Below are 23,900 nucleotides of genomic sequence, written 5' to 3' on the forward strand. Positions count from 1 at the left end.
AAAATAATTGAAAAGCTCTTTTATTGCAGCAAGGCAGAGAGACTGTAAGTGCTTTGAATGCAAAGCATTTATGTGGTAAAGTAAAGAATCTGTCCAGAGTACAAAGATCATCCTGGAAAATAAAATGTGTTATTATTTACATAACTCAATCTACAGGTCAACACAATACTGAAAAACATATAATACAGGAAAAAAATTATAAACCAATGTTTTTAATTTCAGTTTTCTGAAATGGAAGGCATCTGAAACTGTGCTCTCTTGTTTTTTAGCTTATTATGACACTTAGCCACATCACTAATAAAGAACCCGTTCCTGAAAGCAGCACAGCTGATTACATTTTATTGTTTAAGGGTGCAACTGGGATTAAGGGCACTCTCACAAGACGATGGGTCTGTGTTAGTTTGCCCTATGAACCTATGCAAATGGATCTATGTTCATGTTGAAGCTGCATAAATGTTAAAATTTGCTGTATATGTAGTCTAGCAAAAGTCTCCAAACCCTGGAGAAAGGAATAACAAAATGAGACTGTTTCACTGGTGTTTTTAATGTCCAGAGATTTGCAAACATATTCCTGGTGTGGTTTTTGTGGTATTTTTAGTTCAGGGTGAAGCTTGGTTATTCAATGTACGTTTTTATTTTCTCTTGAGTCATATGGCTAGAAGATTTTTCCCTTCCACCACCCCCATACCAAAATACTTTTACTTAAAAATTCAGTTATGTTTTAACGTTGGAGAGAGCACTCTAAAAACATAATGTTCGTATACTTTAGGAACTTTGCCCTTCAGTGACAGTAGGTATTTCCACAAATATTTGTACACTGTATTGTATTTGGCATACGTTTGTGAACTGTGTTCACAGTTGAGTATCTCTGATGAACAAAGAAGAGGTATGTCTTTTGAGTAGTGTTTTATAAAAGGCTGATAAACATACTGTCAGAATTAACTTTTCAGTACTTCTTTTGTCATAATTAATACAGCTGAGATGTTAAAACATATGTTACTTTCCTTAACTATTTTGGAGTGCTTTAATCAGAAAGAATCTGATACACTACACTATGAAGAACACAGTTGTACTAGTTTTTGAAGATTTCTTTTTTTTCTTAAAACTGCCTTTGCTATTTTTTTTAAGATAACGAAGGAAATTTTTCAGTTATGAAAATGGAACTTTTTTTTTGAAACCACAGACAAGCATAGTCAAATATTCCCAAATATTTGATTAGTCAAACAATTCCTAAACTAATATTGATTTAAATTAATTAGAATATTGAAATACATTCAACACCCTTTTTTAGGGGAGCACAGTAGCTATTGGACTTCTGTGTGTGTGTATGAAACATTTGTAATTTTCCTTAAATTTACCAACGTAGAAGAGGTGTAAATAGAATTTATGGTTTCAAGCTTGATCTTTCTCTCCTGCAACATAATCTGAAACTACCTTTTAATCAAAGTAATGTCTATTTTCAAGAAAAGATAGCAGTTATTCCCCGTTTCTGCTGTCAGTTTCGTATTTAAGGAAGAAAGTAAAAACTGGTTAAAGACATAGAGAAATCAGTTACTTCTTTGTCACTTTAGAACTGATTACTATAACTGAGGCATTTCTTCAAGAAAGCTCAAAGCAGATTGAAAAAGCTCGGTTTTGTTACAGATGTGCCTTCTTCAGTCGTTCTGAACAGGTTGTTGACTACAGCTGTGCGGAACTGCAACTGGGAATGAGATGTGAGCACCAGTACCGAAGTTCACTCTAAACTGTCTGGATAAAATCTTAAAAGTAAGCGTGCGAGCAGTTCTCAATAGCTGAGCTGCTCATACAGATCTCCTCTGAAAGTGTTAGTGATTATCGATGTCCGTAAAGTTACGTCCCTTTAACTAGATAAAGCTACCTAGTTAAACCTATGTGCACTTAAACTGCATTAGCCCTTGCTTGCATTGATTGTGCTGAAGTCAGGCTCTAGTCCCAAGTTTCCTTCCTAGGCATTTAAGGTTAGTGTCAGATGCTTTAGTAGTACAGCTGGGAAAAATAACAAAAAAGGCAGGTATGGAGAAAATTTCATCCTAGAGCCTCTACTAATTCTGTAATGTTCTCATGGTATAGCAAGTGTCGTCTTCATTTTGTTCAGTTAGCCTATGAGAGTGCACATGCAGGTCTTCTGCAGTAAGGTGGTTTGAAGGTCTCACAAGTCCCTGAATGAACTCACGCTGGCTGGATAAGCACAGAGGACTTTTCCTTCATACAGCTGAGACTCAAAAGAAATAAAGTATATTAAGAACAAGTCTCTCATCTAGTGCTAGAAGACAGGCAGACTTGAATGTGTGTGCATGTCTGCGTGTGGAAAGTCCTTGAAGTTGGCTGCTCTTTCGTGTTATGGCAGATTTTCTTTTCCTGGTGAAGTAATACAAGAGAAATAGGATTCCTAAATGTTTGGTGGCCGTTTGCTGAAATACTGAATTAAACATCATTCTCGCAGCTGCAAAGATTTGGTTGCAGCTGCCAGAAGCTGTGGAGCAGAAGACACATTCTTATGGGTAACACCACTATTTGTGTATTCATTTGTAGCAGTCTCCTTATATATCTGCAGTAGAATTTCTGTATTGTTGGTTTTGCCTGGAGGGCTGGTCTGATATATTTTAATTATCTAAAATTCATGTCAGCTGTCAGTGAAATTTTTTCAGTACCTCTTAACCACAAGTTTTTTGAGTGGTGTTTGGTTGGGACCCTCCACTTGAGAAGATCAGTCTTTGCTTTTTTCAGAAAGATTTTTTTTACCCTGGTCAAAAAATGTTCTGTTATAGGAAAATTTGAGAGTGTAATAAATCCTGAGGTATGTCAGATATCCTTCATTTAACCTTCATGACACTCATTGTGTTAAAGAATAATCTTCTTTTGTATATGCTTGTCCAGTGCTTGTCTGAATAAGACTACAAAACAATTTGAGTTTTCCTGTGCTACATCAACCCAGAGATTTGACATATGTAAATTACCACCTATAAGAATATGTGTTCATGATTTCCCTGTAGAAAGAAATGAAGCAAGACACTGCCTTTAATTATAGTTGCAATTTCCTTTTCACTCTATTAAATCCTGTAGCTGTGGTCTTCTGTTAATTATGTCCTTTCTTCCATCTCACTCACTTTAATTTTAGACCTATCAAACTGTTGGCTAATTGAGTCAATTCTTGAATTCATTATCTCTAACTTGTGTATTGTCATACACGGGATTTTTTTCTAATCCAAATGAGTTTGTTGGGTTTTTTTCTGGATCTGGAACAAGAAACACTCAGTAGTGGTAGCAATGTTCCTTAGACACTATATTCAACTTACACATTTGTTTGAATGTTTTTCTTGATATGGATGTTGGACTTCTGAGTTGATTTGCTAGTGAAATTTTGCAGTCTCAAATTCTCCAATAATAATTCTGGTAAATAGCAAGGCAAAAATAACTTTGGACACAAGGAATCTCTATAAAATTGGAAAAAAACCCTTTTCATTCTTTCCTGGGAGTTGGTCTGTAGGTGTGTGTTGTCTAATGCTGCATTTTTAGCGTTACAGCATTTCAGAAAGCTGTGTACGTAGATTTCTCTTCTGGCAGTGCACTCATTAAAATGGAAATAGAGGTTGTTTCTGTGACTGTTGCACTCTGAGCACAGCAGCTAATGTGAAGGCCCTGGGGAGTGGGATTATCTGAGGACAGGTTGGAGGAGACAAGTAGCTGAACCGGGGGATCGGCAGCAGGAGAAAGCTGGCCTGCAGGCGAGCACCCTTCTGCAGGTGCACTGGTTGGAGCTGAAGGGGCTGCTGGGATCATCTGCTCCTGCTCCTCACTCTCTGCGAGAAGTTCTTTCCCTTTCAGGTCTGCTAGATGAGCCTTTTGTAAGACTGTTATTTAACCGTCCTGTTCACAGCCAGTGTATTAGCCTTTTGTTAGCCCTTCTCATTTAACTCAAGCCAAGGAGTGATCACCCGTGCAGGTAAGTCAATAAATCCAAAGGGGGTTGGTGACAGGCAGTTCTCCGTGGTCTGGGTGAAATGCGCTCTAGTAGGCACAGTGGTAACCAGCAGGTGTATTGGAGAAGTAATGGTCTGGTGTCTTACCACTGTTTAGTAGCAACTTCTGACTCTTTGGCTGTATCTGTGTGTGAAAACTACATTATCAGTGTTATGAATATACTGGTGTTAGTTCAATAATGGAAAATCAGTTGAAACATCTGGACAGTTTAGCAGTATGGAAGAACAATGCAACACCAAAAAACATTTACTGTCTTCTTGAAAGGAAGAAAAAGGAGGATAAAGCATCTCTGAAAAGAATGAAATTATAGAAGACATTAATTTATTCCCCCCCCCCCCCCCCCCAAAATACCCACTCCCACACCCTCCAAATACCCAGTAGACGAGCCAAGATCAGTTAACCTAGTACAAGATACTGGTGCAATTGTTGACTCTTGGGATGGTAGTTTGGTTTTGGGTGTTTTTCACATCTATGGGGTGCAAAATGATAACTATGTACATCCTTGCATAGTTTAGCATCTGTGTTAATCTGAGGCCTGCAAAAATCGATAATGTATCTTCACATTTTATAGCGAAAGTCTGTGTGTCAACTAGCATCAAGGGAGGAGAAGCAGCTTTTCTTGCATGGATTAAAAACTGTTGAAAAAGAAGATCGCATTAAGGAAAGACTAGTAAGAATTGAATAGCTAGTTTGGATTCATGCAGTTGTGCTAAGATTAGAGGAATGTTTCATAAACTCTTGCTTTTTTTTTTTCCTAATTCTTGTCATTTTATGACTTTCAGAAATCCTGTCAGAAACCTGTGGACAAATACATTGAGTATGATCCTGTTATCATCTTGATTAATGCTATTTTATGTAAAGCACAAGCATACAGGCACATTCTTTTCAATACAAAGATAAATGTAAGTTGCTATGCACCTATCCTGTGACTTTTTTTGGTTGAAGATATATTTAGATTTGGTAAGTTGGTCATAATAGTTGTAAAATTTTAGAGACTTCTTCTCCTGCCCTTCCACAGGTTCCAGCAAGCCGAACTAGTTATATCATGAATAGAACACACGAAATCTCAAACTCCAGCTATTACTAAGAAAGTCACTGTCTCCACAGTAGTGATGCTACAATACTAGCAAATACAGCAGTCAGCATAAATGTTAAAAAGAGAGGAGAAGAAACTGTATGGAAGTGTTCTTGCAGTTTTCAACACCCTCTAATTTCCCCATCATGTTAATTGATGTTAAAATGGTGATGTGCTAAATTACATTGTAAGAGAAAGATCTAATTTCAAATTAATTTCTAAATTAAATTTCTGTTGGAAACAGTTCCTTCTGAAAGGAGCTATAGTGGTATACCATATTAACAATACTGTGCCAATTAAACCTACTGTACTAATTTCTCATGAGTTTCTTCCTGAGTAATTAACCATGCCCTCAAAACTGTAGCAAAAGATAGTGGCTTTCACATGAAGCATTGCTGATGCAGAGTTACGTAGTCAACTTAGTTGTGCTGGCCAAGCTGGAGTGTAGAGGTGGAGCTTTTTTGACAGAATTGCATATTTATACTTTAAGGATTGATTTCCCAGGAGAGGGAAGCTAATCTAGAGCAAACTATCCAAGCATAAGTGCATGCTCTGTTCATGTTGATACCTCTTGTCCAGTCCAGTGTTAAGCAATGCACATAAATGCACTTGCCTCGTCTTTCAGGCACAAATCTGACTACTGATATTTAATTAATTCAGTGCTTCTGGAGACTGGTAATGATGTTTTCCATGAGGCTTCTGGAAGAACTATTCCATCTGTGGAAATGTCATTTATTCAAATAAATTGAGTTGAATTTTAAACTGGTTTAGCCTGTGCATGTATGTGCAATTGGCATAACTAGTCTCTAATGGAAAAAGCAGAATCCGTGCACAGAAATTGCATTGGTGTATTTACCTCTGTATAAAACCAGAATTCACCCCGCATACACACTGGCTTATAGACTGTTTAATGTGGAAACATGCTAACTATGGGCCCTCACAACATCATTTTTGCAGTCACTTCAGAGGATATTGTAAAGTTTTGTTTGGTTATATTGCTCTATTTATTTTTGATACCTCACCCTTATCTGAACTAAGAAATGTTTTTGGTATAACTATATGACCAGGTTCTTCTAATGGAGATTGTCCCATGGAAAAAGAGAAACAAAGCTATTTAAACCAGTTCACTGAATGGAGTAGTTGCCCTTAAACTGAAATATTTTATATAATTGTACTAGCTATGGCACAATTTTGTCTTTATATTCCTAACTGAAATAGCCCTCCCAATTTTAAAAAAGTATAGAGCAGGCTTTAGAAACCACAGTTATATACCTTCTTCTGTACGGAAGTGTTCATGCAGTTTTCTACACCCTCTAATTTGCTTGTCATGTTAATTGATGCTAAAAGGATGATGTGCTAGACTAGCGGCTCAACAGAAGTAATTTGCTTATATTTCTAAACAAAATTTTGTGTAGAGATGTTGAAATGTATTTTAAATACCGATTTCATCCTAATGCTTTAATTTATGCTGATTTAGTACTAATGCTTTTATTGTTCTTTTGTTTACCAGATTCATGGGAAGCTCTGCATATTTTGTTTGCTCTGTGAAGCTTATCTCAGGTGGTTGCAACTACAGGATTCAAGCCAAAATATAGATCCTGATGACTTAATCAGATATGCCAAGGAATGGGATTTTTATAGAATGTTTGGTATTGCTTCTTTAGGTAAGATTGCTGATTAGTTCATGTCACTATCTACTCTTTAAGCATTGAAAAACTTTGAGTCTTACAACAAGCCCATATTGCACAAATTAATACACAGTGGATGTCATGTCCAACCCAGTATGGTTAAACGATTATACACATACTCTCTAATTTGCCTTCATTTAATGCAAATGCATATTTTGATCCTGATTACAGTTCACACTGATATGATCAGCATTAGATATCAAAACACTGAAAAATGGCAATATTTAGAAATCATCGCCTGAATCCATTTACATAGTTTGAAGGCCAATGTAGAGCTCAGCCTTATTCCGTATTTCATGTTGACTTCAAGGTTTATTATTCATTAAGGTGATAAAACAGTAAGGATTATCCTTACAGAAGTAAACAGTAATTGGGTAAAGTTGTATCTGGTTTGGGTTTGGTGTTGTTTTTTTAATGAATACACAAAAATTGTGACATCACTGGTAAAGAGTAAATACTTCTGTGCTCTAAGACTACATTTGAAGGCAGGAGAGGGTTTTGTTTTGGTTTGGTTAATACTTTTATTCTCATACTTTTTCTGGTGATAGTGTTTAAATCAAGCCTGCAGACTCAAACTAGTATTTCCCTTAGACAGTTAGAGTATAACTTAAGTCATTTATTGTCTAATGTTGCTCTAAGTAGGCTTTCATAACGTGTCAGTAAAAATGTGGGAACTTATTTTTCAGTAGTAATTCGTCTATTACAGTTGTCATGAGAGTTGCTTTGACATCTGCATTAATTCCAGTGTTACACAGGGACATGGTGTCAAAAGAAGTCTAATAGTGCAATGATATTTTCACCCTAGTATTCTTTCTCATGCTGGATGGAAAGGGTTCATTGCTGTGACCTTTCCAAAGAACACAAGTGTTGATTTTCTTTTAGAGGCTAACAGGCAGTTGAAAAGAAACTCTCCTTTTGTTAAAAAGAAAAACTAAAGAGGTTCTTATGCTAAACTTCCTGTGCTGTATGGTGTCAGAAATTACAACTATGACAATCCTACAGATAGAATTCTGTGATACAGTTATTCTGAATGTCATAATACTGAATTAGTTTAAGTAAGTATGAGGCTAAGAGAGTTGGGGCTGTTCAGCCTGGAGAATAGAAAGGCTCCGAGGAGACCTTATCGCAGCCTTCCAGTACCTAAAGGGGGCCTACGGGAGAGCTGGGGAAGGACTTTTTACGAGGGTGTGTAGTGACAGGATGAGGGGGAATGGCTTTAAACTGGAAGAGGGCAGGTTTAGATTAAACATTAGGAAGAAGTTTTTCACTTTGAGGGTAATAAGGCACTGGAACAGGTTGCCCAGAGACGTTGTTGAGGCCCCGTCCCTGGAGGTGTTCAAGGCCAGGCTGGATGTGGCCTTGGGCAACCTGGTCTAGTGGGAGGTGTCCCTGCCTATGGCAGGGGGGTTGGAAGTCAATGATCCTCAGGGTCCTTTCCAACCTAAACCATTCTATGATTCTAAGTAATATTTGCCTATTAAAATGAATACAGGAGATGGAGGACTTGTTCATATTTGCATATGTCTTTTAAATAGCAACGGCTTGGTTGCATTTGGGATGTGTCATCTCACTGAAATTCATCCAAAAGAGGACTTGGTTTTGGTGCTTCATTCTCTCTTTCCAACTCTTCTTACTTCTCTTAGAACAAACTTCATTTTTGGTTGGCATTTTTATTACCTTATGGTGGATGAGACCCGAGATGCTGAAAGCAAAGTCTGACTTCATTTTACTTCTCAAAGCACTGCTGTTATCCGGCTATGGAAAGCTTTTGCTAATTCCAGCCGTTATTTGGGAACATGACTACACGCCTTTGTGCCTTGCGTTTATAAAAGTGTTTGTCTTGATATCAAACTCTCAGGCAATTAGAGGTACGTTTTTGCTTTTTTATTACTATATTATTTGTATAGAATGTGTGTGAGAATGCAGCTGTTATAGAAGTCATTATTATTGTTATATTTTTAATTGGTATCAGATATGTGACTGAAAGGGCTCTAGCTTAAAACTGTGTTATTTAGACTTTAATAGAAAGTAAAGGAAACAAAACACTTTATTAAAAAAAATCACCTCTTATGTCACCATCATCTCTTTGTATACGCTGTATTATATCCATCAGATCCATCAGTTTTTGAGACAACTCATCATGGATCATTGAAACATAGAAAAACATAGAAATAGAATTCTTTGGGTGTCTGGAAAATGAAAATTTCACGTTAATTTTATGCATAGCTTTGGAATGCAGACTTTTAACAGATTTATGTGATTTCTTAAACATACAAATTAATAAGAATTCTCACATGGTAAATGATAAATTTGTTCTGTTTTCTTTTGCAGTTACGCTGAACTTGAACCGAACACTCCCTTGGTTGGCCATCTTCTTTGGATTAATTTTGGAAAATGGTGTGGTCTGCTTTTTCCAGAAAATGGGGTGGGATGTTTGAAATGTCAACCCAGATCTGAAGAAATACCGACAGCATGATGATCATTTTCTTAAGAATGATGTCTGCTGGAAGGCTCCAAAGACACTATTTTCACAGTGATAAAGAAGGTGATAGGTAACAAAAAACTTGTGCTAGTGGTGAGCATAGACAGTTTTAGGATGAGTTAAAATGAGAAACTTTAGAAGTTTGGCTATTTAATGTGGTGAGCCATAAAACTTCAGCCTTAGCTTGTTTATTTTCCCATTAAAAAATATGAATGTGTCACTGTCCTAATAGCTTTATAAATCTGGCTGCATAGCTATGACTGTAACAAAAAAGGTACACTAAAAAAAATTCAGGACTGCTACCAATCACTGCATTTTTGCAGCAAGAGGAGGATGAATTGTTCCCTTAAGAGGAAGGAAGAGAGTCAGTGGAAAAATATAAAAGCCAAAATTTATATTTCCGCAAAAACAGATTTTCAAAGAGAGAAGTGAACATGTGCAAGCATTTTACTAGAGAAGAGTCAAGAAGAGAAGAGTCAAACTACAGTGGGAAGACTAAGCTGCATTCTCTGGAATGTTTATCTAACAATCCAAAATAATAAAAGATCTAGTTCTAGAGTAGTCTCTAGGAACTATAGTTTTATCTGGCTTGAAATGTTATGTGATCTCATAAATGCTGCTGCTTTGTTCTCAAAGCTGAAAAGAGACTGAAAGGACCCTGATCCCCAGCATACAAGGTTGTTTGGGATACTGCTGCTTCTGCATTTAATATTAAGCCACATCTCCGACACCCAGCCTTCATCTAGCAGCAGGCTTAGTGGAAGCAAAAAGTGAAGTATGAGGCTGCTCCACAATAAAGTAGTACTTGTTTTTGGAGTTTTTTTTCCTAACAACAAATAAGCCCCCCAAAACAACACCCCCAAACAAAACCTGTTTGGGCCTAAATTGGTGAAGAGTTATAGAAGTCCTGCACCTTTTTCCCCAGCAGGCAAAGAGAGGGCTAGATGGCCCACAAAGGAACTGGCAGAATCAGTTTCCACAAGACAGTAACTAGGATACGAACCTACTTCTGTTGTGCAGACCAGTTTCCATTTCGTTCCATCCAATGTTTAATTCTCCTGCTTCAGTTCTGGAAGGCTGTACTATCTGCGGGTAATACTTGCATTCTTCATTTTCCTCAGCTGCAGTCCCTTATCTGCGTTTTGCAAAATACATCAAATAATGTTTTGCAACATCTTCAAGTTAATTCCAAACAGGTTTAGAGTAAGTAGGTTATCGCACAGATGTGTCTGATGCAAGTGCCCATGCCACAGTAAGTTATTTGGTCAGGAAAGCAAATGTTTGCTGATTCTGTTTTAATAGATCAGAGGCTGACACCACTCACATGCCATTTGTGTTAAATTTGACACCTTTCTGAGCATGTGATGATATGGCTAGAGGAGGCAAAAAAAATCCAAATTGCAATGTCTTTTAAGTACATGAGACAGTTTAACACTGCAACTGCCCCAGCGAGCACGTAGTTGTGAAGGTGTGTGAGGGATCCACCTTGCTACTGGTGTGAATTAGTGGCCAGACAATTGAGCGTAGGTGTGCAGTTGCTCACTGGTTGAGCAGCAGCTTTGGCAACACAGTATCTCAAACATGCTTTGCTTTATGTAATTGGATTTGGGGAGATACTCCGCACCCAAAAGCCTTTTTAAAAACAGCATGTTGCCAAAGGTGCTTTGAGTAGTGCTCATCTTCCTCCCACAACGCCAGCACAGAGCGTTGCAACAGGGGCTGCAGGTTGAGAGGATGCAAAGAGAAAGAGCAGTAGATCTTTTAGAAAAGCTTCAGAGATGCAGAGATGCTGGTCTGGCCTGCTTTCATTTTCCTCCTTCACCTTCTGCCTTGAGTTTAAGAGGGAATGAAGTTGTGCTGCAGCAGAGAGGGTAACAGAAGAATATGCACTAGGAAAATGCTGGTGCTTGCTGAGCCAAAGCCAGTTTGTTATTGTAGTTGTCATCTGGCTTTTACCCAGCTCTCCGTCCATCATAGTATGACCTCAGCATTGCGGCCAATAAAGTTTCTCACCACTCCGTATGTCCCTCTTCAGGAAATGTACATTCTTTCTACCGCCAATTTTGTTTTTCTAATGATGTAACAACAATGCTTTGGTTTGTTCCTCTTAGGTTAGATTTTATTTTTTTTAATTTAATTAATGTTATGTGTCATGGTTATACACAAAAGACTTTTTCAGAAATTTCTCCTGTGTCTGCTCTGGCACTGGTTTCAGTCTAAAGACTGAGTAGAGCACATTTAAGTGTGACTACTGCAAGGGGAAAATTTTGCATTACATGTAATGTAAATATTACCTAGTCAGCCGCAAAATAGAAAATACAATGTATATAAATTTTGTTTGGGAACAGTTTTTATAAATTAAAGTTTATTTTGAATTAAAAAAAAATGATTGTAGGACATTTTCCGAGTTTTATTCAGGAGACCTAGAATGGACATGAACACATTCCGAAAGTAGAACTGCTTGTCTATTGTGTCACATATGCCAATAACGTATCAGTTATGCACTCAGTAATGCTATCAGGAACCACCACTGTCCTTATGCAACTTTGAGGATGGAGAAGAAAAGTAAGAGATAGAGAGCTGTGGAATGAAAGCAGGTGTTATACAGGTTTTCAGTCTTCAGAGGCATCATTATTGTTTAGTTATGTAGGACATTCTGCCTAGTCTGGTTTTATGGCTATTCATTTACCAAGATGAACATGACAAATACACTAATATTTCATAAATCGGGGGGAACTTTAGGACAGCCTTAGTGTGTGTGTGCAGGTCTGTGTGCATTTTTGATGCCTTTGGAAAAGGATACCATACAGTGCTTGAGAGAACTGAGACTATTTTAAGGTCCTGCCTGTTTAAAACAGTCATCTCTCTTGCTTTTATTCCTTTTTGTCTTTTGAACTCCTCTTCTTTTTCATGAACTCTTTGTAATGAAATAGTCAACTGTGTTGGAAGATGTATGACAAATAGCCTGCCCTTTCCATGCATCTTCAGTTGCTTCCTTAACTTACAGGAAAGGATTTACTTGGGTTAAAAATGTAACAGCCTGCAAATGAACCTAGGTAAACTCTTTGAGTTTTGCTTGGAATCAAAAGGGTTATTGTGGCCTGTGGGAAATTCGTGGGCCTATGGAGCAAATTCCAGAATTTTGTCAGATGAAATGCACAGTAGAACCGGTGATGTTATTTAGACTTGGGTTGAGTAACTGTTTAGTGATTGCGCAGTAGGAGCTGGGAACTTTAACCAGATCCATAGGAAACAAGTATTTAGAAATTACTCAATATAAAATTGGAGAATTAGAGTATAAGGTAGGACGGGATTAAAAGAATGTAGATGTCAGACAGACTTCTACACAATTAAGAGTTGAGAAGACTATAAAAACTAAGGGGATAGAATCTCAAGAAAAATTAATATGTAAGAAGAGATGCAGTATAGGTGAGTATGAGTGTATGATTAAGCAAATATACAAATATCCTAATTCTAAATTTTCCAAGGCTGAACATGAAGGAAGAATATTATTTATTGTAGACATTTTTGTAATAGTCTAAATGATAATATGAAATGGCAAAGGATATCTCCCAAAGAGTAAAGTCTGGGTTTCCTCAGAGAAGTTACTCATTACTTCAATGGTTGGCACTCCACCCTTGAAAATACGCTTTTATGAGAAGAATTGCCAATTGTACAGAGATAGTTTTAATCACTGTGGATAGAAAGAGTTGCGGAACAGCAGAGCTTCTCCCTTCATTCTGCAGTAGTGTGTGTTGCATTAGGTTGTGCTGGTGGAAGCAGGGGTTACTACCCTTGTGACCTTGCGCAAGTACAGACAAGAAGTCCTTTCTTCTGCGACAAGTCGTATCGCAGGCATATAAACTGCCATTTGTTAGCCCAGTCTTCACCGAACTGAAAGTAAAATAGGACATCTGCACTGGAAAACTTAGCAGCTGATTTCTCACAAAACAAGAAAGCCCTTGTTTTCCAGGAGCTTACATGCTTTCGCAGTCCATCAGATCTCCCCCAGTTAGGTAGTGTTAAGCACCACAGTGCCATCTGGAGTTGAAAAGTAAAGCGCTATTGTTTCCCAAACTGGAAAGAACATAAAAGCACTATAAGTACGTATTCTTTGACTAATTTTTGTTTTGTAAATTCACAAACTCAAGCTTTTAAAATTAACAATCATTTTCAGTTTGGAGAAGTGTTACAGTGAAGTTAGTGATGAAAACCAGGTCATAAAATACTTGTTTTGGTGACTTGGTGTCAAGGATATTTCAATATATACACCATTAAAGCTGTAAAATGCAAATTATTTTAGCACAGCATCTCTTTTTTTAAAGACATAAACAGTCCTGCGAGATGGGATTATTCTGAGTAGCCTCACTGAGCTCAGAGAAAATCCATATTGCAAAAGACATAGCAAATGCATTCCTCCACTGATAAACATCAATAGGAATTTTGTTGCTGAATTAATTTGAAACCCAGGTTGCTGCAGTTAGACTTTGCAGGAAGGTGCATATAACAAGATTCCCATTTTCTCTCCTGCCTCTTACAATGCTGTTCTGACCTTCTTAGTCTTTCCAATAATGCTTACTATATTACTGAGGTGGCTAGAAAGAAGATTTGAACATGAGGAGCTTTGTAAGATCTTTTTCCTAAACATGATCTGCTGTCCTAAATTTGTAAAGCTCTTTTGAGCCCTGTATAAATAATGGCAGGTCTGCAAGGCAGCTAGGAAGTACTGCCAGTGATGTTTTAATTGTTCTTCATTAGGGTAACAGATACTGTCTGGGTTTGCTTGGGTCTTTTTCCTGGGTAATAATGTAGTTTAAATTCATTTACATAGTAGCGTAAGAGTGTGAACTCGTAGAGTTCCTACACGTGCTGGCTGCTGCAGAAATAAATCCAGATGACCCCCATCATTTCTTACAATCTGTAACTGTAATTCTGAGTACATTTTTAGTCAAAGGAACTATTGCCCGTAAGCTGCACAGAAGTGCCTGCCGTAGCTATCTGAGCAGAGGAGTGGGGACCTGAATCAAGACCTGAATCCTAATCCTGGCTATAAGACCGACTACTGCTGCGACCTTAGGCAAGTCATATACGTGGCTTCATTAAATGATTGTACCTCCACCATCCCAGGATTTGAGGGAGGATTAATTTGTTCATGTCTGCTTAAAAAGATGAAAAGCGTTAAGTCCTCTCGGCTGCAGGTTGTTGGGAGTCAGTCAACACCATGACTGTCAGATACTGCAACAGACATGCCAGGAGCCAGAGAATGTGAATATTGAAGGTGACATGTTTAAAGAAGTCTTCACTGTTATGTTAAGGGAAGCTTTAATTCTGACCCTTGCTGGCATACAGTTCTGTAACATACATATCTGAAGACTTTTAGAGGTATGTACAGCAAATCATGAATCCCTTATTGTGAATTTTAAGTTACTGCAGCTGCTGTGTGCCAAAATAAATCTGAAATGAGTTAAAAAACTGGGAGGGGAGGGAGCTGGCACATTATCGGATCTTACTTTCAACTATCTGAAAGGAAAATTAAAGTATTTTATTTGACAGTTTGAGGCTTTGAGGTAGAAAACACAGGGAGGTCTTGCGTAAAAATTACCAAAAAAAAAAAAATACAAACCATTGGTATCTTTGCAGTAAATGAATCCAGTAACATTGCACAAATTGAAACAAGAAAACAAAATCTGAACAATACAGGAGCACTTGTACTCACCTTGCGTTCTCTTCTCAGAACTGCTAATTGACGCTGTAAGCGTCCGTGGGTGTTACCTTTGTAGTGATTCCCTGCCACGCATGCTGTAGCCCATCTGATGGTGTCATATGTGCATCACTCCTAAACTTTGATCCCTTCTTTAGTCTCTCACTTCACTTCCAGTATAATGCTTTGGTTCTAACCTTCAAAGCCACTGATGCACGATGTCTTGGCTACAGCAGAGATAGCATCTCTTTCTCTCAGTAGGACTACAGCGTTCTTTTGATCATCAGAAATCAAAAGTCAACAGAAGTGTAATAATAAATAGGAAGAAAACACTCTCCATTAAGAGCATCCACTGCATAATAAAGTGCCATATACCAGCACCAGGAAAACTGGCTTGCACTTTGCAGGACAGGGAGTAAAAGTGCATGTATCACTGTGAGCTTACTCCCTATCAATTTTTTGAACAACAGGAATCTGTTTCCCTATGAGGACATTTCTCCTGCTTAGTAGTGTGGAAATGGCAGGTGGGTTGCACAGCAAGGAAAACACAATCCATCTCTTACTCATTCCATCCCGGGAGAGAGCAAAATGAAAATAAGACAGTGCTGATTAGCGAAGACTTTTTTCAGCAAGGGTGGACATGTTATTCAAAACCTTTCCTTTGGAAAAGCAAATTAACTTTGCTTGGATGAACACAATGGTAGGTGTTTGTTTCTTTACATAACCACATGACAAGACTTAGTTTGTATTAAAAACACATCTTTTCTAACTTGATTTTACATTTCTTTCATTTTAAGTGGATTTTTCCCTAAAAACTTTCCTGCTCCATTGAATTTTGCAATTTATCTAAATGATGTGGATGTGTATATAGATGGAGAGAGAGGGAAGGTCAATCCGATTACAGCCTGTGCATTTTCTGCCTTATCTATGTATGAAATTGTGCAGCTTCTGACCATATAAAGGTCCTACATGGAAAGAAAAGGCCACCTGGGAGAAAGGCCCCTTATCCTCACAATAGTTTGACTATTGTGCAACAGGACAGATTGTATCGGTTTTAAAAAAAAAGAAAAAGCCATGTCCCTGATAAAACAGCACCAGAAACACGTATGGATCATCTCTGCCTTCCCCCGTTGTTACTCATCTGCTTTCATTTAAAGAAATGCCAGCATGGTGATGCTAATCTAATTCAGCTGCAGGAGCGCTTTGATAGAAAGTTCAGAGAGGTGTTTTTAATCCTCTACGATACGTCCTGACAGAGGACAGCAAAGCAGGAAGCCCTCGCGTGCGGATCCTTCCTCCCTATACTGGCAGGGTGGAAGGCGCCGTCTGTAATTTCATGCCATTATACCAACAAGCGCTGCCTCCTCTGAACTCCTCGCAGCAGCTGCTCCCGAAGGCTCAGCTCTTTGTCCCCAGCTGGCAGCTGCCTCTGCCACCGCCGATGGGAACGGTTTTGTTTTCGCAGAATCGGATGGGGCTAGAAGTGAACTCAGAGGTCATCTGGTCCTTCCTCCAGCTGCGAGGCTGGATAGGCACTCTCGACAGATGTTCTCAGCGGCAGGCAGAGATCCTGGCCTTGGGGGACCAAAGCGAAGCCACCTTTCCTAAATTAGGAGACCTGTCAGCTCTTACTGCGCGCAGCTTATTCAATACAATTGAATGAGTCTTGTGAAAATTTAAGATTTTACTTGAGGAACCCATTGTGAATGAAGACGACGGATTTATCTTTCAGTAAGTTTGTGTCCTCTACTTTAGTTCTCCAGGTTGCACGCATCCAGTTCCCCGCTATCCCCCGCAACAGCCTTGCTAAGCCTGTGACGTGAAAATCCATCAGGCAGATTCCTCGACCGTAGGTCTGCAAAGCATTCGGGACTTAAATAAATAAGGCAGCCTGTACCTCTTCAGATCTACTGCAGGCTTCTTGTAAGGACTTGCACACTGGGTTACACACGGTTACGTTGAAACAAAAATGTGATGGCTAACTACAAGAGAAAGCATTTAATTCAGAGAATGAGCACGGTGAATTGAAATCTCTGTTCCTGGAGAAGAAATGCATCTGTACAAACTCCCTTCTAATTTGCAAAGGAAATTGTAGTGTGAATTTCCATCGTCGGTACACTTTTAAGCACACCCTCTTACAAATCAATGTCTGCGGTAATAGTGAGATATGCTTGGCTTCTCTAATGCTGATTGGCGTTTCTGTCTGTGCACACCTGCATTGGAAAGCACAGAAGAGAGTTTTATTCTCTATGAGAAGTGACATTGAAAGCCGAGAACGGGCCTACGTTTGCAACAGAAACAGAAAGGACTTTTTGAATGACTGGCTAGTGATAAGTGGCGCAGGGGAAAAATGTCCTATTGTGTAACCACATAAAGCACTGGAGACAAGACAAATCTATTTACATATGAAAACTCAGACCCCGAGCAAATCCTACAAAAAAAGACATGAGACAGGATGAAAGAAATGCATAAACCAGAATTCTTTCTTTCTCACAGAGATTACTGCAAATTTCTACCTCTCTCATTTATCATTAAATTTGAAACCTTTATGCAAGTGCAGTGACGGCCCCCAAAATACACTACAGCTTTGTTCATAAATGTCTTTACTCTTCTAAAAATGCACACAAAGAGAGGTATAAATTAGATAGTGAATAGGTGCTATGCGTTCCATTTCTCTCTACAGGTTATGTTGTATGTTGCAGATATTTAAGGAAACGCTTCTGCAATTTGAGCAACATGACTAAGTATCCGTCCGAAAGAGCAAGGGTTCAAGGACACAAGCCAAGATTGTGTATGATTTGTACAATAGTAAACAGAAGAAAAAGGAATGTTGAGACTCTTAAAGAGACTATACACATGCTGTGTTCATACAGCATAAAACCCAAATGGTAACAGGGTACTGTAGTGTTACGAGAAAATAAGTTTCACTCTAATTTGATGTATTATTTTTCTTTCAGCCAATTCTGATAAAATGTCCTTCTCCTGTACCAAACAACTATTTTAATATTTCAGTAGTTGTCGTGGTTTATACCTTTTGTATAAGGTAGCATATAAAAAAAAAAAAAAATTATTCCATGATATGAACAGCCTGTGATGTTAGTTAGTAGTAATGGAACAAGTTAGAAACGTGGTCCTGTTTAAGCTTGTACTTTACCTGTCCAAAATGTTGCATCACTCCTTGTTAATTTGCCTCTGCGTGCCCTGCTTGAACTTTCCAGCGTCTTAAGCAACCCTAATGATTGTAGGCTGTGAGGGCTCTCAATACAAGTAATTAGTGCTACAGGTTTTTGTTAAATTCCAAATTCAGTTAAGCCAAAGACACTGTAAAGGGTTGAGTTGAGAGGAAAATAATGAAATGTACTGTCCCTGTCATCCAGGTGCTTTTATAACTGAAGTAACAAGCTTATTATGGTGCCTTTTTGTAACTGATTTAAAAGGTTCTGCTGTTCGACGAGTCAGAAGAGTTTAAGCAAGAGCTGGTGGGGCTCAGACAGGCAGCTTTATTGTTTGTGACAGTGCCTGGTATCCTGAGCCCAAATGAGCTCCCAAACTCTTACTCATGTGTCTAGCCAGCTAATCACAGGGACGTTTCTGACCCATGGAAGAAATGCTTGTGATTTCTGAAAGAGAGTGGTTAGCACTTCGAGGAGGACTGAACTACTTCTGCTAACGTGAATTTAAGGCAGTGGTTTGACACAGGATTGAACTCTCTAGGCACTAACAATTCTAAAGAGTCTGCTTCGGTCACATTTTTTTTTAAATCCTAATAATTCACGATTTGCATGGGATTTCTCCTCTCATTTTAAATTGAGGAATTCTCAAAGATTACATTCTCTTAAAGACATTATCTTAATAACGGCTTAGCATGAATGCATTTAAAACCGCGGCAAAAGTTCAGTGAAAGGTTGAAATAGTCACAAGCCTGCCTATTTCAATAGGAAATGGGTTTGTCTCTTTAAATTGCATACCACCCTTATCTGAAAAATGTAAATTCTACTGCTAAAAGCACATTCCTCTGAAATCAGATGTGGGCTTCATTACTCAGGGCTGGTTGTTTCCACATTCATCTAATGAATTTTCCTGAGCAGAAACAATGAAAGGGAGCCAAGAAAGTGAGGAAAACAGACTTCTGCAGTGACTACTCGTCCCCTCCAAAGTTCTTCTGTCATTTAAAAACAAATGGCCAAACTCACTGCTGGTCATATGGAGGGGGAACTCCTTCCTAATCCTACTGCTGCCTTACAAGGCGTAATTGCCTCTCAAGCTGCAGGCACCAGTCCAGTCCAGCACACATTGAGCCTCACCTACGGTTTAATCCATCATATCTGCCCTGGAGCACATCTGGGTTCTGTGGGGCCACCTCCACTCTTCCAGACAACCTCAGTTTGGCAGAGTTCGTCACCGTGCGCAGACCACTATGCACAGATACCCCAGGTTCTTTAAGCCAGGGCAGAAATTAGTCCTCACAGCACACCCTGGGTGTTTGCAAAGCTAATTGCATAGTGAGGGTCACCAGGATCACAACAGCCAGTTAGGAAGCTCCACTTAGGTTAGGGAGCTTTGAAATTCCCGGGAAATGTTAAAATCAATATAAGATGACTTTGCAAATAAGACAGGGCATTAGTTTGTATTACTTTTAACTACTTTGCTAAGAAAATGAACATGGTTCTTGTGACATTGTCTAGAGTTCAATTTAGTAGCTTCAAGTAAACCAACAAAGATAACTGGATGGAAAACGTACATCTGAGTTGTTTTCTGAGAAAATGCATGTAGTATATGAAAAGGAATATGAACCTCAGACTACTCTTGATAATATATACTCGACAGGCAGGTATCACAAAACCAGCAGTAAATTCTTTTGAAGCAGCTGAAGGACACACAGCTGCATGTTGGAGAAGAAAAGACCTGTTGATAGGGTTCCCTTTGGCACATACCCAATTAATCCTCCAATTTCACATTCCTCCCCAGCAGTCAGCTGAACGGCAGAGTGTGGGAATTAGTCCCCTTGTCCTTAGAACAACCTAATTCCTCAAACAAAATTAATGGCTTTAGCAAGGCAGCAAGGCAAACACATTCTTTCCAGTTAAGTAAAACTGTGTACCTGCAACATTAAAAAATACATGACAAATAGAATATACCCAGACTTTAAAACAGGTTGAAAAACGACGTGAAAAATCTCCTAAGGTGTGAGCAAAAAACCTAATGAAACACGGGACCTTAAACAACTTGTGTCCCAGGACCTCAGCATCTCCTGAACTGCACGAGCCTCCATCCTCCAAAAGCTGTGTGACATCCCCCACCACAACACATCCCGCTCGGTCCCGAAGGCAACACCTGGGGACTTCCCTGAGCCCCTTCCCCCTTTTCCTGCATCCCGTTTTCATCCTCACTCGCTGAAAGATGCGATCGAAGACTCTCACCTCCTTCCCACACCACCCATCAGCACCCGGCACAGGGGAAGCTACAGCGCGTGGCCCGGCTGCCGCAGAGCTGCTGGCAGCCAGGTGAGCACCCAGCTTCTGCTGTCGGGCTGCCAAACAGAACTGAAAAGGTGAGTTTTACCTGGCATTCTGTCCGTGGAGGCAGCACTAAGTCTCTTTCCTCCTCCAGCTGCTAATTTGTACAAGGTTTATGAAAACAGAGCAACTTTCCAACTTCTATCCTATCAGGTGTTGTTTATAGCAAACAGACTGACAGAAAATGCAAGGACAATCAATGTATAAACTTTGGTTCCTTAGCAACTAGACTAAGTATGAGGCAAAACCTTAGGCTAGTAAATAGATACTAAGTTGATCAACTTTTTTTATAAAGATGCTGGTGGGTTTGCTATTCTCTTTGTTGCATTTAAGATTTTGCAAACCAAATTATTTACAAGAAAATAATTTTTTTTAAAAAAAAAAACTTATTTCAGAAATTCATGTAAAATTATTTGGTTACCTATGATTAGGAACTGAATTATTATTTACAAATACAATATTTTTTTCACAATCCTTTTCCCAGTCTTTAATTTTCATGACTACACTAAATTTTGTGTTAAAAACTCAACTTTATCAAGCATCTGAAAGGTAAGTCCAAGCTACCCATGCAATTTTGCCCCCCCCCCCCCTTTATTGGAAAACTCTTTCTGTGAAGCGACACTGATCTTTTTTACAAGTTATCAAAATGATTGTCTACTGCAAGTTTGACTGCATTAAAAAGTAGTACCTTCGAAAACATTTCCAGTGTCTATTTGAATACCTCGTGTGTGTTAGCATAGGTTGTTGGAGATACGTGCAGCTCTTAACATTGGAAATAAATGAGATGGAGCAGCAGTTCTGACTTCAGGACAAGATCCCTGCTTGGAAGTCCATCCCCGCTAAAATCAATAGGGCTGATAGTAAATTCAGCCTAAATGCCCCTCTATTATCGCTGCCAGGGCATCAGCCGCCTATTTTTTTATGACACCCACTTTCTCAAGAGTGGGGCACTTCTTCCAGATTCTTCTCTTTTTGTAGACTAGGAACATTTCAAAGGGACTAGACGTGATGTAAGTATGACTGTATGACTCTGCAGTTGTCATAGCAATAAAATGAGGATGGCATGTTGTTAAAAAAAACCACCTTCAAATATAGCTAGCACAGTCCCAATAATTCCTTATTTCTAACCAGTCTACCACATTTGTGTGCCCTTTGGAGAAAGATTTACCCATGGTAGATTGCCTTCTGAACCGCCGTACTCCCAGTTTTCCATGTCTGAGCAGCAGGAGCCTAACTGTCCTCGTTTCCTTGAAAACCTGCCTTTTCCTGCACCAGTTAAGTACTGGCTAAGCTGGCTGTGCTGTGTGGGACTCAGAGTTGTGTGGTATTACTGGGTAGGGAAGTTTTCGAGAGTTTCTTTAGTTATACTCTGAAAAGGTATCTTTAAAAGGTTATCTGCAATTCAAATTGGGATTACGGAGTAAAAAGGGGGAAGGGATTGTTGTTGGTATGTGGTTTGGACCAAGGGTAGCAAGCTTCTGTAGGAACACAGCTTGTTCTGTCACGCTTACAACCAAACTGTGACTTGAAGCTGCATGTAACAATTACTCAGTATTTAAGCTATACTTCCCCAGCAAGCACCTCTCTTTCAAAGCAATTTCCCTACTTCATGCTGTTATAATGTGGTGAGGAGATAGAGCTCACAACTGAAACACCAGGCACAGAAATCTGCCTCGGGAACAACTGCTTATTGACCTAGTAACAAATGTACTGTCTTTAAACCTTTGTCTAGCTAGCCAGCCAGCCTTCACAGTGTTTGAATTTGCCTTAGGAATATAGACTATAACTTCTCTCCCATGCAAGAAGGTGCTATTAAAAGGGAAAGGTGCTGAAAACTTTGCAAATCCAAATAACCTGTCCTTTTTCCAGTGCAGATGATGTTGTGGAGTGATGCCTTGAGACTTTTATGCTTCTCCTGGTACAGTGAATACCAGCCAAGCATTCCACATTCCCCAACTCACAAGCATGCTGCATCAAAATTAGAAACAGAAATAATTTTGCTTTTTAAGTTTCATTTATATAAGAGAAAGTACTGTGAATTTTGCTCAAGTCCATTCTTACCAGGGGGACTATTAATGAATGGCACCGTGCAAGGATTTGTAAAACAGAATCTTTAATTGTCATAGAGACAATTTTCCCTATTGAAGTAGGAAATTCCAAGTACAGGCAGGTAGAACCTTTTCCACCATAGTTTAAAAACTGCTTGCTTCAATCCAGTGGTGATTAACTAGTCTTAGGTTTTTTAGGAGGAGGTTGGTAAAGGGGGAGGGTTTGGATTCACTGAAATGGTAAATTAAAATACACACAACATGAAAACGTTATGCTAAACATCATGCTTTTTATTTTTTGGGCAAGAGCAAGAAAATAGCAGTAATTCAACAGACTAGAAAAAGCCTCATCTAAATACCAACAGCACAGCAAATTATATTCAAAGCGGATACATTCTTAAGTCAAAGCATAAAGTTGTATGTACGTATGTGTGTATATATACTCATACATATATACACACATACGCACAGAACTTTTTAAATACAAATGTAGCCATTTGGATTATCTGTGTTTGCCTTATCATTCATTTTAGTTTTGGGTGAGTGAAGTAATTAGACCAGACAACATTAAAAAAAAAAAAAATGCAACCATTATATGCACACACACACAATTACAGCACAGTCTTTACTCTTGTGGCCTTTAAATTCCACTAAAATAAGCCAGTTTTAGAGGAAACACACAAAACCTCCACCCTGGGAGTCTCTTGGCTTTTATCACTGCAACATCCTAGCCTTTGCTAAAAACTAAGAGAGGAGCTACCCCAGAATGTGATCTCCAATTCTTTCTGTAAACCATATGCATGCCAGACATGATCCATGCAAAAACCCTTTGAGATTTAAGCCCTTAATTATTAGCTTCTGTCAAGATTCAGGCACTGTGCTTTACAGCAATCTTTAGAATTAAAGTTAAGAAATGGAAATTGCGTTGGGAGCTGTTTTTACTTAAAATAGAGAAGGGTGAAGACTCAGATAGTTGGCAACTCTCATTTTCCAAGCTGATTAAGCATTACATGTACACACTATGAAATAACAAAAACTTAACCAAGTGCTTTAGTAAGTTCCGAAAACAAAAATAAGTTATACTTCAAAGAACAAGTTAGTATAAAAAGTTTTAACATATGCAAAGTATGTACTCAAAATACTTATTTTGCTTTTTTAAAAAGAGCTGTAGTCTACCTTAAAGAAACAAAGTTCACCCAGTATAAAATATTGCAATTTGTCCCATTTTGTCATATGAGAGGTTTCTTTATTCTTCATATGATCAAGAACACTTGCACAAGAGTTCATGTTATTCCAAGCCACACAGTGGCAGACAGACTATGTTTGAATCTGTGCTTTTACTATGCAGTGCAGTAAAAGCTAAGCAAACCATTTCAGAACAGAGTTTA

General features: G+C 38.7%; 1 protein-coding gene across 1 annotated transcript; it reads left to right on the plus strand.

Moving 5' to 3' along the window:
• Positions 1-871: 871 nt before the first annotated feature.
• Positions 872-9,497, plus strand: ARV1 (ARV1 homolog, fatty acid homeostasis modulator; the record flags this gene model as incomplete). The annotated part of the gene is made up of 6 exons (XM_082480706.1): positions 872-886; positions 4,574-4,672; positions 4,785-4,904; positions 6,588-6,741; positions 8,409-8,633; positions 9,097-9,497. 6 exons carry the CDS (start codon positions 872-874, stop codon positions 9,201-9,203), a joined length of 720 nt encoding a protein of 239 aa, XP_082336832.1. The 3' UTR covers positions 9,204-9,497.
• Between the last annotated feature and the right edge of the window lie 14,403 nt (positions 9,498-23,900).

The sequence above is a fragment of the Vanellus vanellus genome, assembly GCF_965231255.1.
Source record: "Vanellus vanellus genome assembly, chromosome: 3".
Classification (NCBI taxonomy): Eukaryota; Metazoa; Chordata; class Aves; order Charadriiformes; family Charadriidae; genus Vanellus; species Vanellus vanellus.